General features: G+C 41.5%; 1 protein-coding gene across 1 annotated transcript in view; it reads right to left on the bottom strand.

Moving 5' to 3' along the window:
* The window catches only part of SHB (SH2 domain containing adaptor protein B), a 153,040-nt gene that overhangs the window by 92,467 nt on the left and 46,544 nt on the right, over positions 1–14,029 (bottom strand). Inside the window, exon 2 of the mRNA XM_075280364.1 lies at positions 2,821–2,941. Within this exon, the coding sequence (XP_075136465.1) occupies positions 2,821–2,941 (121 nt within the window). The remainder of the gene's footprint in view (positions 1–2,820; positions 2,942–14,029) is intronic.

The raw sequence follows: 14,029 nt of genomic DNA, 5'->3' as shown, positions 1-14,029 counted from the left end.
GCGAGCGCACCAACATGGCATTATACAGTGTAGGGGGGCAATAACGAGGCATTATACTGCACATTGGCTGCTGAGAACAGCTGATCCATAGGGGTGCTGGGTGTCAGCCTCATCAATCTGTTATTAATTAACTATCCTTAGGGCAGGTCATCAATATTTTTAGCCTGGAAAACACCTTGAGGGTACATTCATACATTCTGCCCTGGAATCTGCCTCCCATTGTTTTCAAAAGGGAGCAAAAAAAAAAAAAAAAATCGCTGAAAAAAACCCAAAAAACATCCTGCTCAATTCTGCCACGGATTCCACAGCCCTAAGTGACCTGCATCAGCATCCAGTCACAGCTAGTCCACAGCCAAATACAACAGCGGAAAATGAATAATTCCATCCTTAGGCTATGGTTCCACGTAGCATCCCGCAGCAAAAAAGCACTGTGGGAAAAACTGTGTTTTCCTGCAGCGCTTTTCACAGAAAGCTTGCAGAGTTTTCCTCTGCAGACTTTCTGCTTCAATTAAACCTATAGGGAAACCTCTGGCATTTGTGTGGATATAATTGACAGGCTGCGATTTTCAAAACCGCTACGGTTTTAGAAATTGGAGCGTGTCCGCTGCGTGTATTTTTACACAAAGTGGGGATTGGATTCGACAGATAGACCCTGCATGGATTATCTGTATGGGGGTACGTGTGGTCCCTGTACTGTACAGTGTACTGAGCCGGAAACTAATAGCAGCAGCTACAGAGAAGAAAGTTGATGTCAATAGGAGCTGAACTGCAATAACAGCCTCGCCACCATATGCACCCCCATAGACTTGATCCATGTTGAGGCCAGCTATCATCCCTCAGTGATCAGATATTTATAGCCCATCTCAAGACTGTTAATAAAAAAAAAAATAAAAAAAATGCATTTCTATATTTACATGTGAATTAGGTCTTGAATTAGGTACACCTTACCTCGGACCCCTTTCCCTAACCCCCCCCCCCCTCATCCCCAACATTCCTTTCTGCCCCCCACTTTTTTTTTTTTTTTTCTTCTCTATTGCTAGCTTCTGGTTACAGTTCTACCCGATAATCTCTAGCACAATGTTTTGATATTATTTATTTGTTTTTTTTTTTGTTACACATACATGAAAAATGTTGCGACACACTCAAGTATGCTCATGGTCGTTTCAGACCTTTGCCTTATTGTTGTCATTGTATTTGCCTGATATGTCTTCTAATAAAATCTGGCTGAACTATAAAGGTAAAAAAAAACAAAAAAAAATCTTTGAGTAATCAAAGATATTAGTTTGCATGTGTATGTTTTCATACTTAACATATGTCACTTACAGAGATTATTTCTAGTATTCTCTGTCCTGGATTAAGCTGCTTCTCCTTTGTTCCTGCCTGCTATATCAAGATGTAGAAACAATGAAGTTTGAGTAATCGAATAATATAGAGACTACATGAAATGCGAGTTGAAACAAGAGTTAATAGTAAATGCTGCGTATAAGTGGTTTATTCACAACTGTTTACACTCTCCCATATGTATACATGCTTGTAGTTCCAGGGAGACACAAGCTGCCAACTTAGTCTTTAGGCAGCACGCAACAGCCAAAGGATCTGTCTGTCAGTTTATTCGGGCCAAGGACAAAACACAATCTGGAAAGTCTGAATTAGACTGGAACATTAATTTATGGCAATTCACAGTGACAGAACCTGCTGCTTACACTGAAATGGATGGCCTTGTCATAAGCGTAAATCCACAATATGGCCTTGAAAATTGACATCTCATTTTCTTCTACCACTGTTCCAATTTTAATTACGCAACGCTTTTTGTTCCTCTTTAGGTGAAATTATTTTGTGAAGTAGTGAAATCAAGAACACTGGGGAAAAAAACTTTCAACCTACAGAAGACCAAGCTCTCTACTTTTATAGAGATGTCTCAATGCAATTACATCAGACGTCTGGAAGAACTGTATAACAAAGGGTAGATGGAGCAATGAAAGCTACAGCAACACATCTGCACTATTGTGTCAAAAATCCTCAATGTCTAAAAGCTCTACAACGTCTAAATGCATAATAATTCCATATCACAGATGTAAAGCATAAACCATGGGAAGGACTTCAAAAATCTTCCATCTTTATGGTCTGAAAATGGTAATGTACCTAGACAAATTAAGATGTCTATTCCATAGACGGATGCTTAGCATTTGATGAGTGCAGTTTATGCTTTCATTAACAGAGGTTGCAACACCTTATATCCCATCAGTACCTTAGGATAAGTCATCAATATTAGCTCTATGGAGTCAACCACTTCGCTCCCCATACCCCCCTACCCCCAGGGACAATGCAGCTCCCAGTAATTTTTAGATTCTGGGAGCCACACTGCTCACTTGCTGTAAAATATTGTATTGGCAGCTTTAGGTATTGTAAGGCTTTCTCACAGACTTCAATGGGGCAGTTCTGCCGTATCTAAACTTGCCGTTAAACTTTGTGCAGCAAGTGAGAACCATTATTGGGAGCCATGCTGTCCCAGAGCAACTGATGTGTTGGTGTCTGAAGCGTTGGACTCCGGCAGACCTAATATTGATAGCCAACACTAAATGTGATCATTTTTCATAAGTACACACCAAGTCTGTCCATCTTCTAGCAGGTTAATGAAGTCATGTAAATATAGCTTTCATTGCTAGATCTTTTGGGATAAAATTCATTGTGAATATTGTTTGATCAATATGAACAAAAAAGGAAAAAAAAAAAAAAAAAAAACACATCGGCAAAAAGAAATGTGACAAACCAAGAAAATGGCCTCATGGCAATAGTCATGTCCTCCATATTTCTTCTTACCAGTCATCAGTCTTTGGGCTTCATAAGGTTCCATGTAGCCGTTGTTCTCTGTTATCACTCCTTTGTTCTTCTGTTCATTCTTGGCATCGAAGGGATCCGAGTAGTCATCAGCTATTACAACCTGGAAGAAGCGGTGAGAAAAATGACACCTATTACACAGTGTCTGCCATCTCTTCTTTGAAGCTCAGGGATATAAGAAAAGAAGTGATTAGAGAAGGAAACAGACACAGCGATGCCTGGGAAATGAGCTATAGCACACCAGATGAAACCTGAACATACTCGTGGCAGAAAACCAAAAGGAAATGGCCAAGTCCTTTATGGCAATACAAGATAAAACAAAGGCTTTAACAAAGGCTTCTGACGAATACAGGACATGGTGATGCTACGATATCATAGCTGGCACTGGAGAATCTGTTACTTAACTAACATAAGATTATCCAGAGGAATAACATGAAATTTAGAAAGGACGTGGTCAGTGGTAGGACCGCCTTCTTTTACATAAACTGTAAAGCCTCATTCACACAATGTAACAATGTTTTGTGTTAGTAGCAATACAACCATTTCACAATAAATTACAGCAGGTTTGACATGCTCCTTACACCAAAACATTACCAACTCCAGCATCATAATTCTACAGATTATTTTGGATTATGTTAATTAGATGCATTGTTGGTTATATATTTACTTTTATAAGAAGTCAATCACTAGCTTTTACATCAATTAGAGGAGCTTTACTGCTTCTGTCTGACCATAGCCGTCAGCCATTTCTAAAGCACTATATAAGGAGTCGAAGTCAGTGGTTTGGCCTACAGGCTTCCTAACCCTGCCTTATGCCCCATTTAGTGGGCTGCAGCAAAAAAGTGCTGCAGAAGAAAAACCACAGCAGCAACGCATTACGTTTTTTTCTGCAACTTTTTCACAGACTTTTTTTTCAATTATAACTATAGGGAAACCACCAATGTTTCCGAAGGTATAATTGATATGCTGCGATTTCCAAAACCGCACCGCAACGTGTGGGATTCTCTAGAATCAAACAAAATATATTAAAGTGCACTAAAACTCAACTTTTATTAATGTATTTTAAAAGTTCAGAACGGCATAATAAACTACCGTCCATATAAAGGGGATATTGAAACAACAGTAGAGTAGGGTAATATTCTAATGGCTGTATTAGATACTGTGTCAACCTACAGATGCAGCTCAGTCTTTTAGTCAATTCCCTTCAATACAATTCCCACCCTCCATGCATGAGACAGCAGGACTAGTACCAGAACCTAGGGGGCACTAAAATCTCCTCTATTGTCAATAAGAGATTAAGAACAATAAGCCCACCCTAATTCCAATGTTTGCTAGTACTTATGTTTGCTAGTATTTATCTAGCTAGGGAAGACCACAAACATACATCTGGTAATTAGCAAGTTACACACAGCCAAAGTATCTATAGGGTTAAATTTCCCCCAATGCTTTTACCTACTCCACACACAAACACACGACTCAAATGGTATACATATAACTAGTAATGCAGCCTAACGGTCCGTTTCCCCGACCAAAGTCAGTTCATCAGAGGCTCTTTTATGCACATTAATAGTGCTAATGATATTTGTATAGCATTGAATTATAGCGTGTAGCCGCTTGTCGGCTGTGATGTATAGCCGCATTGGCGGCTGGTAATGCTTGTTACTTATACCAAACAAGCCCCACCCCTCTTGGTGACGTCAGAGTGGGCGTGCCCAATCAGATGACTCGCACCATACTATGTCACCTCTCCTATTGGTGCCCTGAGCTCCGGCTCAATGCCGCCACTCAAAATCACACCCAACAGGGTATAACAAAAACCCACCCCATATGGGGGCGTAAACTAACAACGCACAAGCGTCATAGTAACCCCAGATATAATATCGCGGACCACCTCAAACAAGGTACAAATCCACACAGATAACCAAAAGCACCCAGTCTGTTACCAGAGTAGAACCAATGGTGGAAGAAAACAAATAAAATACACCAAAATAAGGTATATAGGTAGAATAAAACTAATATAGAAAGGGGACCATTATGTTTGCATACACATCTATCTGAACCAGATGAATACATACATAGGTAGGTATATAAAAGATAGAAATAAATACCAATTCCAAGCATGCCTAATCCATATAGGTAAGTACGCACATGATGAAAAACAAATGGATGACTATTAATGTTAAAGGAGAGTACAAACACACTTGCACCAATCACTGACCAGGGAATCAGAATGCATACTATGTGGTCTTCCCTAGCTAGATAAATACTAGCAAACATAAGTACTAGCAAACATTGGAATTAGGGTGGGCTTATTGTTCTTAATCTCTTATTGACAATAGAGGAGATTTTAGTGCCCCCTAGGTTCTGGTACTAGTCCTGCTGTCTCATGCATGGAGGGTGGGAATTGTATTGAAGGGAATTGACTAAAAGACTGAGCTGCATCTGTAGGTTGACACAGTATCTAATACAGCCATTAGAATATTACCCTACTCTACTGTTGTTTCAATATCCCCTTTATATGGACAGTAGTTTATTATGCCGTTCTGAACTTTTAAAATACATTAATAAAAGTTGAGTTTTGGATTCTCTAGAATCCCATCACTTTGCAGGGACTGTAAAACGCCGCGTTTTTTTTTTACTGCGTGCCAGCTGTGGCCAAATGCAAGTCTAATCGGTGCGTGAAAGGTGTAGTGGAAAGCCGGAGCAGTGGAACACTAACAGCTAACACCTGATTCCAATGCTGCCTGCCTGCTCACTGAGCGGGCGGGCAGACTTTGACATAGTATTATGTCAAGGGTCGCCAAGTACCTTGCGCCCATGACGTAATAGTCCAAATGAATGCATTAAGAGCTCATTCACAAATAACTTTCACGTCCAAGTACAGAACAAAGAAGTTCTGACAGGTTAATTCACATGTTGCAAATGGGTATCATCTGTATGCATTGTTTTCCATGGGTTGTTGCTGCTTATTTCTTGCTCCAAGTGACAGCCGTATTTCCTGAACTATGTGATGCGGATGAACCTAACTCATTTCATCATTGTGATTTATGATGCTATGAGCTCCAGCACTGTCGCATATCTACTGTAAATTGAGAATGCTGTTAAGTACAGAACAGTAAACCTACAGGCTAGAAGTAACGTTGTCATAGATCACTGTGCTGCACAGAGTTTAGTTCAGCCAAACCATGCTTTGGGAAATACGTTCATGTGATCTGTGTTAAATCCCAAATAATATGGAAAAGGGTGGACTAAAGCTGTTAATGCAAATCAATGCGTCACTAAAAGTTGTAGTGAAGCCTTGGCCTAAAACATTGCGTTTACTCACCAACAACTAACTACTCTGCAGTTCTGCCAAGGTCAAACTGATAAAAATCAATGAGGTATTGACCTAGGCCCAAAGACAGCAGGAGACGATGCCCAATTCATGAAGAGGATTAATAGCAGCCTAAAATGGCACAAGGGACAATAAAGGCAATCTAAAAATATGCTAACCCCTAGCTAAAAATATGCTAGCCCCTTTGTGTATAGGTACTCCATATAGGGAAAACCAATAAATTCCATTTCATGTTATGTCCTGATTTATAATTTAAGAGCATTGTTGTCCTCTTACATGGCGGAGAAAAAGATTTACATGTGTAATCAACTAATATAAGTTTATTCCAAGCTCTTCCCACTACAGGGAAGTTTTAACATGGCATTCTCTGAGTGTCTCAAAAACAGTTTAGTCTTCTTAAGGGCACACCACTGTCCATGTAAAATGATAAAAACTCAGTCCACATTCTTAGTTAACATTAGTACTGTAAACATCAAAGTGTGGCTTGCAATAGCGTTATTTGCACTAGTACCACAACTTTCAGGTTCAGAAAGGCAACGAAAATGTCACCTTTTGTGTTCATTAGTAAACTAAGATGACAGCTAGGGCACAATCCTCCAACCCTGTTTGCCTGGTTTTAGAGTCTTTGCTTAGCACATAAAAACCACACAAAAGACATTTCAAGAAACACAAGGTAGGAGATAAGAGTTAAATAGAATCCCAGACATTTCTTCAATGGGTACTGAGTGCACAGAAGTAAGAGAGTAAACAGAAGCTTTTGTTAGACCCAATGACCCCTGAATTGCCTGTTAAATGTTTATTTCCACCCAAGAGATACATAATATTTGGGCTGAATAGAAAGCTGCACCCAGGGCCGCCACCAGGAATTTTGGGGCCCCATACACCCTAAGTGACTTGCCCCCTCTGTGCACCGCAACAAATTTATCTCCGCCCACTTTTCTGTTGACCCCACCCATTCTCATTCATTTTCATGTGCTCCCACACAGTATAATCCTCCTACAGTCACCTGTAAATTATATGCCTCCCCTCCAAATCTCCCCCAGTTTCATATACACCCTTCATCTGCCCCTAGTTTCATGTCCCCCTCTCCATCTCTGTCCCCAGTTTCATGCTGTTCTCCCCCTTTCAACTGCCCACAGTTTCATGTCCCCCCATCTCTGCCCCAGTGTCATGCCGTCCCCCCCCCTTCATTTGCCCCAGTGTCATGCCATTCTCCCACTTCATCTGCCCCAGTGTCATGCCATTCTCCCCCCTTCATCTGCCCCAGTGTCATGCCATTCTCCCCCCCTCATCTGCCCCAGTGTAATGCCATTCTCCCCCCTTCATCTGCCCCAGTGTCATGCCATTCTCCCCCCTCATCTGCCCCAGTGTCATGCCATTCTCCCCCCTTCATCTGCCCCAGTGTCATGCCATTCTCCCCCCCTCATCTGCCCCAGTGTAATGCCATTCTCCCCCCTTCATCTGCCCCAGTGTCATGCCATTCTCCCCCCTCATCTGCCCCAGTGTCATGCCATTCTCCCCCCTTCATCTGCCCCAGTGTCATGCCATTCTCTCCCCACCCCCTTCATCTTCCACAGTGTCATGCCGTTCCCCCCTCCCCTTCATTTGCCCCCTTCATTATGTTATGCTACACAAAACAAACACTTATTTACACTCACCCTTCCTTCCATCGCTCCTCTCTCTGACGCTCTTCTCACTCCACTGACAGGTGTAAGCGCGATGTGACGTCATCACATCGCGCCTACACACGCCGATGCCGGGCACAGCATTAAAGCGTCCGATGGACGCCGATGAGCTGAAATCGGGACAGGCAAGTGCTGGGGGGCCCCAAGAGACTCTGTGGGCCCCGGCACTTGCCCGACTATACTACAGTGATGCTGGCCCAGGGCAGAATTGCTGCTACGGGCGCCAGCCAAAACCGGGCCCCCCCCCCCCCCATTTTTCAATTTGGCCGGGCCCCTGACGCCAGTAGCGGTAATACTGGTCTATCGGTGGCCCTGGCTGCAACATTCCACCACACTACCACAGGAGTATGACGCAGACCAGTTACACTAAGGAGACTTGATCTTTGTACTGTGTGGATATGAAATATAAAAAATTGAGAGTATTCAGTAGTTGATGCCTTTTTTAATGGCTAACTAAAAACGATGACAGATTGCGAGCTTTCGGGAATTCTCAGATCCCTTCCTCAGGCAAAGTTTAAACACAATATCATCAATGACATGAAAATTTTGGTTTTAAGGGGAAACTTCAAATCCAAGAAAGACAGAAAAATTTATGAATACAAACTGATGACTTTGACACACTCCAGGGGGGGTTGAATCTGTCACATGGGCTTATGGCCTTCTACAGGAACAAGCCATCACATCACTAATCAAAGCAGCCATAAAAGGTCACTCATTGAACTGATAAGGGCCTTGTGAACTGATGATTTGTTAACTTGTGTGTACCAATTACCATCTACCCTCCCACCAAACATTCTATTCCTATGTGTCTCTTTTTGCATAAATATGCATCCTTCAGAAATTTTGTTTAAACTATATCTGAGGAAGGGATCTGAGAAATCCCAAAAGCTTGCAATCTGTCAACATCTTTAGTTAGCCATTTAAAAAAGGTATCCACTACTGAAGACTCAATTTTTATATTTCACAAAGGAGACTGTTATATAGTGATGTAGATATGACCATTTAGAAGGAGCCTACTAAGGCTAGTCATACAACACTAATATGTACATATTGCTGTCCTAACCAAGGGGCTACCGACTGGAAACTTACTGCATCACAAGACGCTATTCCCTCCTGCCAAGCCCACTGTCTTTTTTAAAAATAAATAAATAAATAAACAATTGTCAAAGTTGTCACAACAATGACAACAATTTGCATAATTGTGCAAAGGATGCCTGCATCAAAGTTTAAAATTTTTGTACATTGGATTTCTGGCATAAAGCCTTTGACACCCCCTCCCCCCCATCCCCTATTTTGAGGCTGCCTATGAAAAAAGCAACTATGTCACTAAGAATCTCAGATCTCCAGCAACAAATTCACATAGCGACACTGGACCTCACACTCAAGATAAAACATAAAAGGGGCCATTTGAGTTCTCATAAGACTGCCAGGGTACAGGAAGTGCTGTCATGGAGAAAGGAAGACATCCTTCTCTTGAAAAGCTAAATCAGGATCTTCTCATTGACCAATTACAGTTCCAATGGAGGCCAAGAAACAAACATGGCAAAGTACAGGGGCAGTTAAGTGCAGTACAACAAGTTTCTGGACTTGTTGCAAACCCATTGCCGATTCTGGTTTGGCAGCAGTGGTTTTCAGGTTAGGGAAAATTAGTGTAGTACTCGGTTAGCCTGAAGAAGAAGAAAAAAAAAAGTCCTGCAGTATTTGATACAATAGTTTTGTCTTTTTGACACCAAAGTATGTATAATACCTTTATTGACTAACCAGAAAAATTACATTTGCAAGCTTTCAAAAGCACAGAGGCTCAAGGGGCCACACGGTGGCTCAGTGGTTAGCACTGCAGCCTTGCAGCACTGGAGTCCTGGTGTTCAAATCCCGCTAAGGGCAAAAAACCATCTGCAAGGAGTTTGTATGTTCTCCCTGTGTTTGCATGGATTTCCATCCCATATTCCAAAGACATACTGATAGGGAAAAAATGTACATTGTGAGCTCTATGTGGGGCTCACAATCTAAATTAAAAAAAAAAAAAAAAAACAGAGGCTTCTTCTTCATGTTTCTCTATATGAAAGTCATTTGTAAAGGCCTGAAGGAGTCTCTGTGCTTCTAAAGCTTGCAAAGATATTTTCTGGTTAGTCAATAAATAGGGGCGGATCCAGGGCCCTGCACCCAGCGGGACCCCGCTGTGCGGCCCGGACCTAACAAAACGCAGGTCGGGTCGGTTGGTTAGAAGCGCGAGGCCCTTAAAAGGGTATTCCCATGTCCCTTACCAGTCTTCACTCTTCTTTCTTCCTGGTTTTCTTACGTCAATTGGTGGGCGGGGTTGCATATGCAAAGCCAGCGGCGAGATGACGTTGCTTCTATGCCGCTGGCCTTGTGTGCGCACTGCCAATGCAGCTAGGCATCGGACACACAGCACTATAGATGGTGAGACCAGTCCCCCAGCCTCCACATACCTCACTCATTTCCCCCTCCTCTATATGAGAGCAGTAAGCTAGGTCACATGTGTGGTGCAGACACAAGAACTAGTTAAAAAAAAAAAGCCTCGAAAACGCATTTTTAGGCCTAATTTTTTCAAAAGTAGGGCCCCACCAAAGTCAATTGCCCAGGGCCCTGCAAAGTTTGGATCCGCCACTGTCAATAAAGGTATCATACATACAATAATTTTGTCTATAAAATATTGCACAATGCAAATAATTTTAAATATTTATTTTCAGACCAAAGTAAAATTAGCAGAATACTTCTTTCGGAGATGAGATCATGGAGTTAATATTCCAATGTCCTGTCAACAGCCTGCCTGACTGATGCTCAACAGAGCACTTGGAGTGGAACCGCCTGCAGTTAAACAATCTTATCTCTCTCATGGCATACCATTTGTTATATGAACAAAATCATTCTCTTGGCTTTTAATTTGGAGAACCGTTGATGTTAAGCGAAAATGGGAACATTCAGAAATTAGTGTGTTTTTTGTCACAGTTTTTACAATAAAAAACAATGAGTTGCAAACTCTGTCATAGCAAATCAGAAGAGATACATGACTGATGAACAGATAGCAGTAATGTGGGCCTAAAAGTCTCACAAAGCAGTCTATGGTGCTTTGTGAATGGAGTTCAAAGAGAAGCGGTATTTTGTGACGCTAAGCCCTGGGATAGATTGGCCGCTGCTTAGTATTCAGTGATGTATACACAAGTTGTATTCGGAAGAGCTGTCACAGGCACCGCACACCGTACAGAGACAACAATGTGCAGCAGCCAGCAGTAATTTCTGGTCAGAGAAAAGGCTAGGTTTATCTGTGAAAGCCCTGCAGCTGAACCACCATGTCTTCCTTTTGTGAGGCTGGCTTGTCACAAGCAGATGGATGGTGTCTCAGACTCCCTGCTGATTCCACAAACTCCACATGCTTACACTAATAGTTAACGCATTTCCAGTAAACTGCACTTAAAGGGACAGCTACTCTATGTAGAAAGAGACGAACCACACAAAAAAGAAATATGCTAAAACCTGAGCTGAAGGGCCAAATATTCATGAGGTCAAATATTTTATGTACTCACAGGATATAATAGAAGGCTTATACTCCTAGAACAGTTCCAATGTACTACAGACGGAACACTGAATAAATCTCTGCTACATCAGTCTAAACGTAAATCGGTACAAGTTAGGAAAACCCCTTTAAAACTATCAAAAGGTGTTATGGGGGGTAAAAAAAACAAAAACCAAGAGCTTTATTTCCCATGTCCTCTGTAGATGTCACATATCAAAGAGCAAAAGTGTCCAGTGGAGCACACTTAGAAGAAAAATATCTGATCACTAGTAACTGAACTGTAAGGAAGGCGAGTCAGTAAATCACTCTTGTAAGTGATCTTACTGTAAGTTGCCTTGTCTGCTCCTTGTACCCAATCATCGCTGCTGTATGGATGAAGGAATTATTCAACACCAGCATATGGTTTGCATTTTGTCGGTAACACATCACCCTGTTTATATGTAAATACATATGGCTGACAAACAAGGATTTAAGGATGCTGCATAAAAAAATATGATCAACAAATGAGAATTTATCAGGAAGGAACAGTGACCAGTCCTAGGAATGGTTGTTCCTGGTCACCGACATGAATCTTGGCACTGTAAGGGGGCTCTACTGGATGTCATACTCTTCAGAAGCCCCTAGACATATTTGTATATATAACTAAAGAAATCTGGATTCGGATTGCTCATCATTTGTAAGTAAATACAAAAAGTATCATCATGTGAACACTTGCAAAAAAAAAAAAAAAAAAAAAAACCATCTTAATAGAAGCCAGGAGTTTCATCCTCATGAATATCTCATTACATTCTTAAGTTCGTCCAGTCATTTTTACATTTCTAAACAAATCTTTCCTTTTTAACATTGAGTGTTCCGAGTATGGGAGATTTTTCACTAGCGAACAAGCCCAGGGAGATTTCTGATAAGGAATATATTCTTAAACCAGCATACTGCTGCATGAATCTTTGTGTTCATGTTAACAGAGAGCTCACTGTATCCTTTAGTATGGTAACCTAGTGGCCAGGAAGGATAAGTATGTTGTGTGAGCAGATGCCAATAATGCCTCTAATGAACATGAAAACATTTTTTTTGAGAGAAGTCCTCAGTAGTTGATACCTTTTTTAATGGTATCAATTTTTTTTAAGTTAGCTATTAAAAAGGTATCAACTACTGAGGACTTCTCTCAAAAATTTCAATATCAGCATCAATAGTAGCCACTAGGAGGTAAGCACATTTAACACCATCCTGTCCAACGGCTCAGACAGGATAGAATAGTAGGAGCCAAAAAAAAAGGCTTCAAAGAACTTTACATGCTGTGAATAGAGGACTAAGACCTGGTTCACATCTGTGTTCAGTAATCCATTTGGGGACTCCACGTGGGGAATTTGCTGCATTAAATGGGCCACATTTACTGAAATGTTAACATAGAAGCCCTTCTTTGACACCACAATTCTTGCACCCAATGAACTTGGGAGTTTGGGATAGTTTCTGCTTGGATTTCATTGCAGGAGAATAGCCTTCCAGAGCTATTGTTTTGACATGAACTGCCTCCTACCCCCTGTGCTTGAGGATACGCCAAAAGTTCTAAATAGGGTTGAGTTTAGGAGAGGATAGTGGACATACTAGGAGCTTCTCTCCTTTTATGGCAATAGCAGCCTATGACGCAGGAATATTCTTTGCTGCATGAGGTGATGCATTGTCATGCATAAAGATGGCCAGTCATAAACTCTATATACTTTGCACAGATTATTTTCACAACTTCAGGAACCTTAAAGGGGCCCCAGTAGCTCTCTCCCTAGGATTCCGTCCTTGCTGACATTGTAGCCTTGTTGGGACATTGAGGCCATCCACTTCTCCATCCATCTGGACCATCCAGAGTTGTATGGCATTCATCAGTAAACAAAACAGTTAAAGTCTGGTTGTGAGCGCTGCTTAAGGGAGCCTTCACACGGAGTTTACGCTCTGCTCATTCAGAACGTAAACTCGTTCAGAATGAGCAGCGTTAAAACAGATCCCATTGATTTCTATGGGTGCTCCCCATTGAAATCAATGGGAGGCGCTTTTTTTTTTACCTATTGCTTTCAATGTGATACGCGCGTATGCTGTCACCCATAGAAATCAATGGGATCTGTTTTAACGCCGCTCATTCTGAATGAGTTTACGTACAGAATGAGCAGAGCATAAACTCCGTGTGAAGGCTCCCTAAGGGTGGCCAAGTAGGTTTATGTATAGTGGCATAAACAACTGCAGACCTCTAGAGGATTCTAAGCCTTGAGGTTTGTGGGACTCCAGAGGCACCAGCAGCTTCAAATACCAGTTTGCTGCTTTGTAATGGTATTTTAGCAGCTGCTCTCTTAATCCAATGAATTTGTCTGGCAGAAACCTTCCTCATTATGACTTTATCTGCACAAACCTGTCTGTGCTCTGAATCATCCACAAATCTCTTCACAGTACAATGATCACTCTTTTCATGAAATATTTATTGGATCCCATGCACACATTGCAGAAAAATATCCGCAGCAAACAGTGTAATTTTAAAATCAGCACGTAAATCATACCTACAGAACCGCCAGTGTTTCTCTACATAAGTATAATAGGGACAGAAAGTCTGCAGATTTTCTGTGGAAAGCACTGCGGGAAAAATCACAATACGTTTCC

Source organism: Leptodactylus fuscus, chromosome 1, assembly GCF_031893055.1.
Source record: "Leptodactylus fuscus isolate aLepFus1 chromosome 1, aLepFus1.hap2, whole genome shotgun sequence".
In the NCBI taxonomy this organism is placed as follows: domain Eukaryota; kingdom Metazoa; phylum Chordata; class Amphibia; order Anura; family Leptodactylidae; genus Leptodactylus; species Leptodactylus fuscus.
Note: the sequence above shows the minus strand (reverse complement) of the source record. Positions and strands in the feature narration are given on the sequence as shown.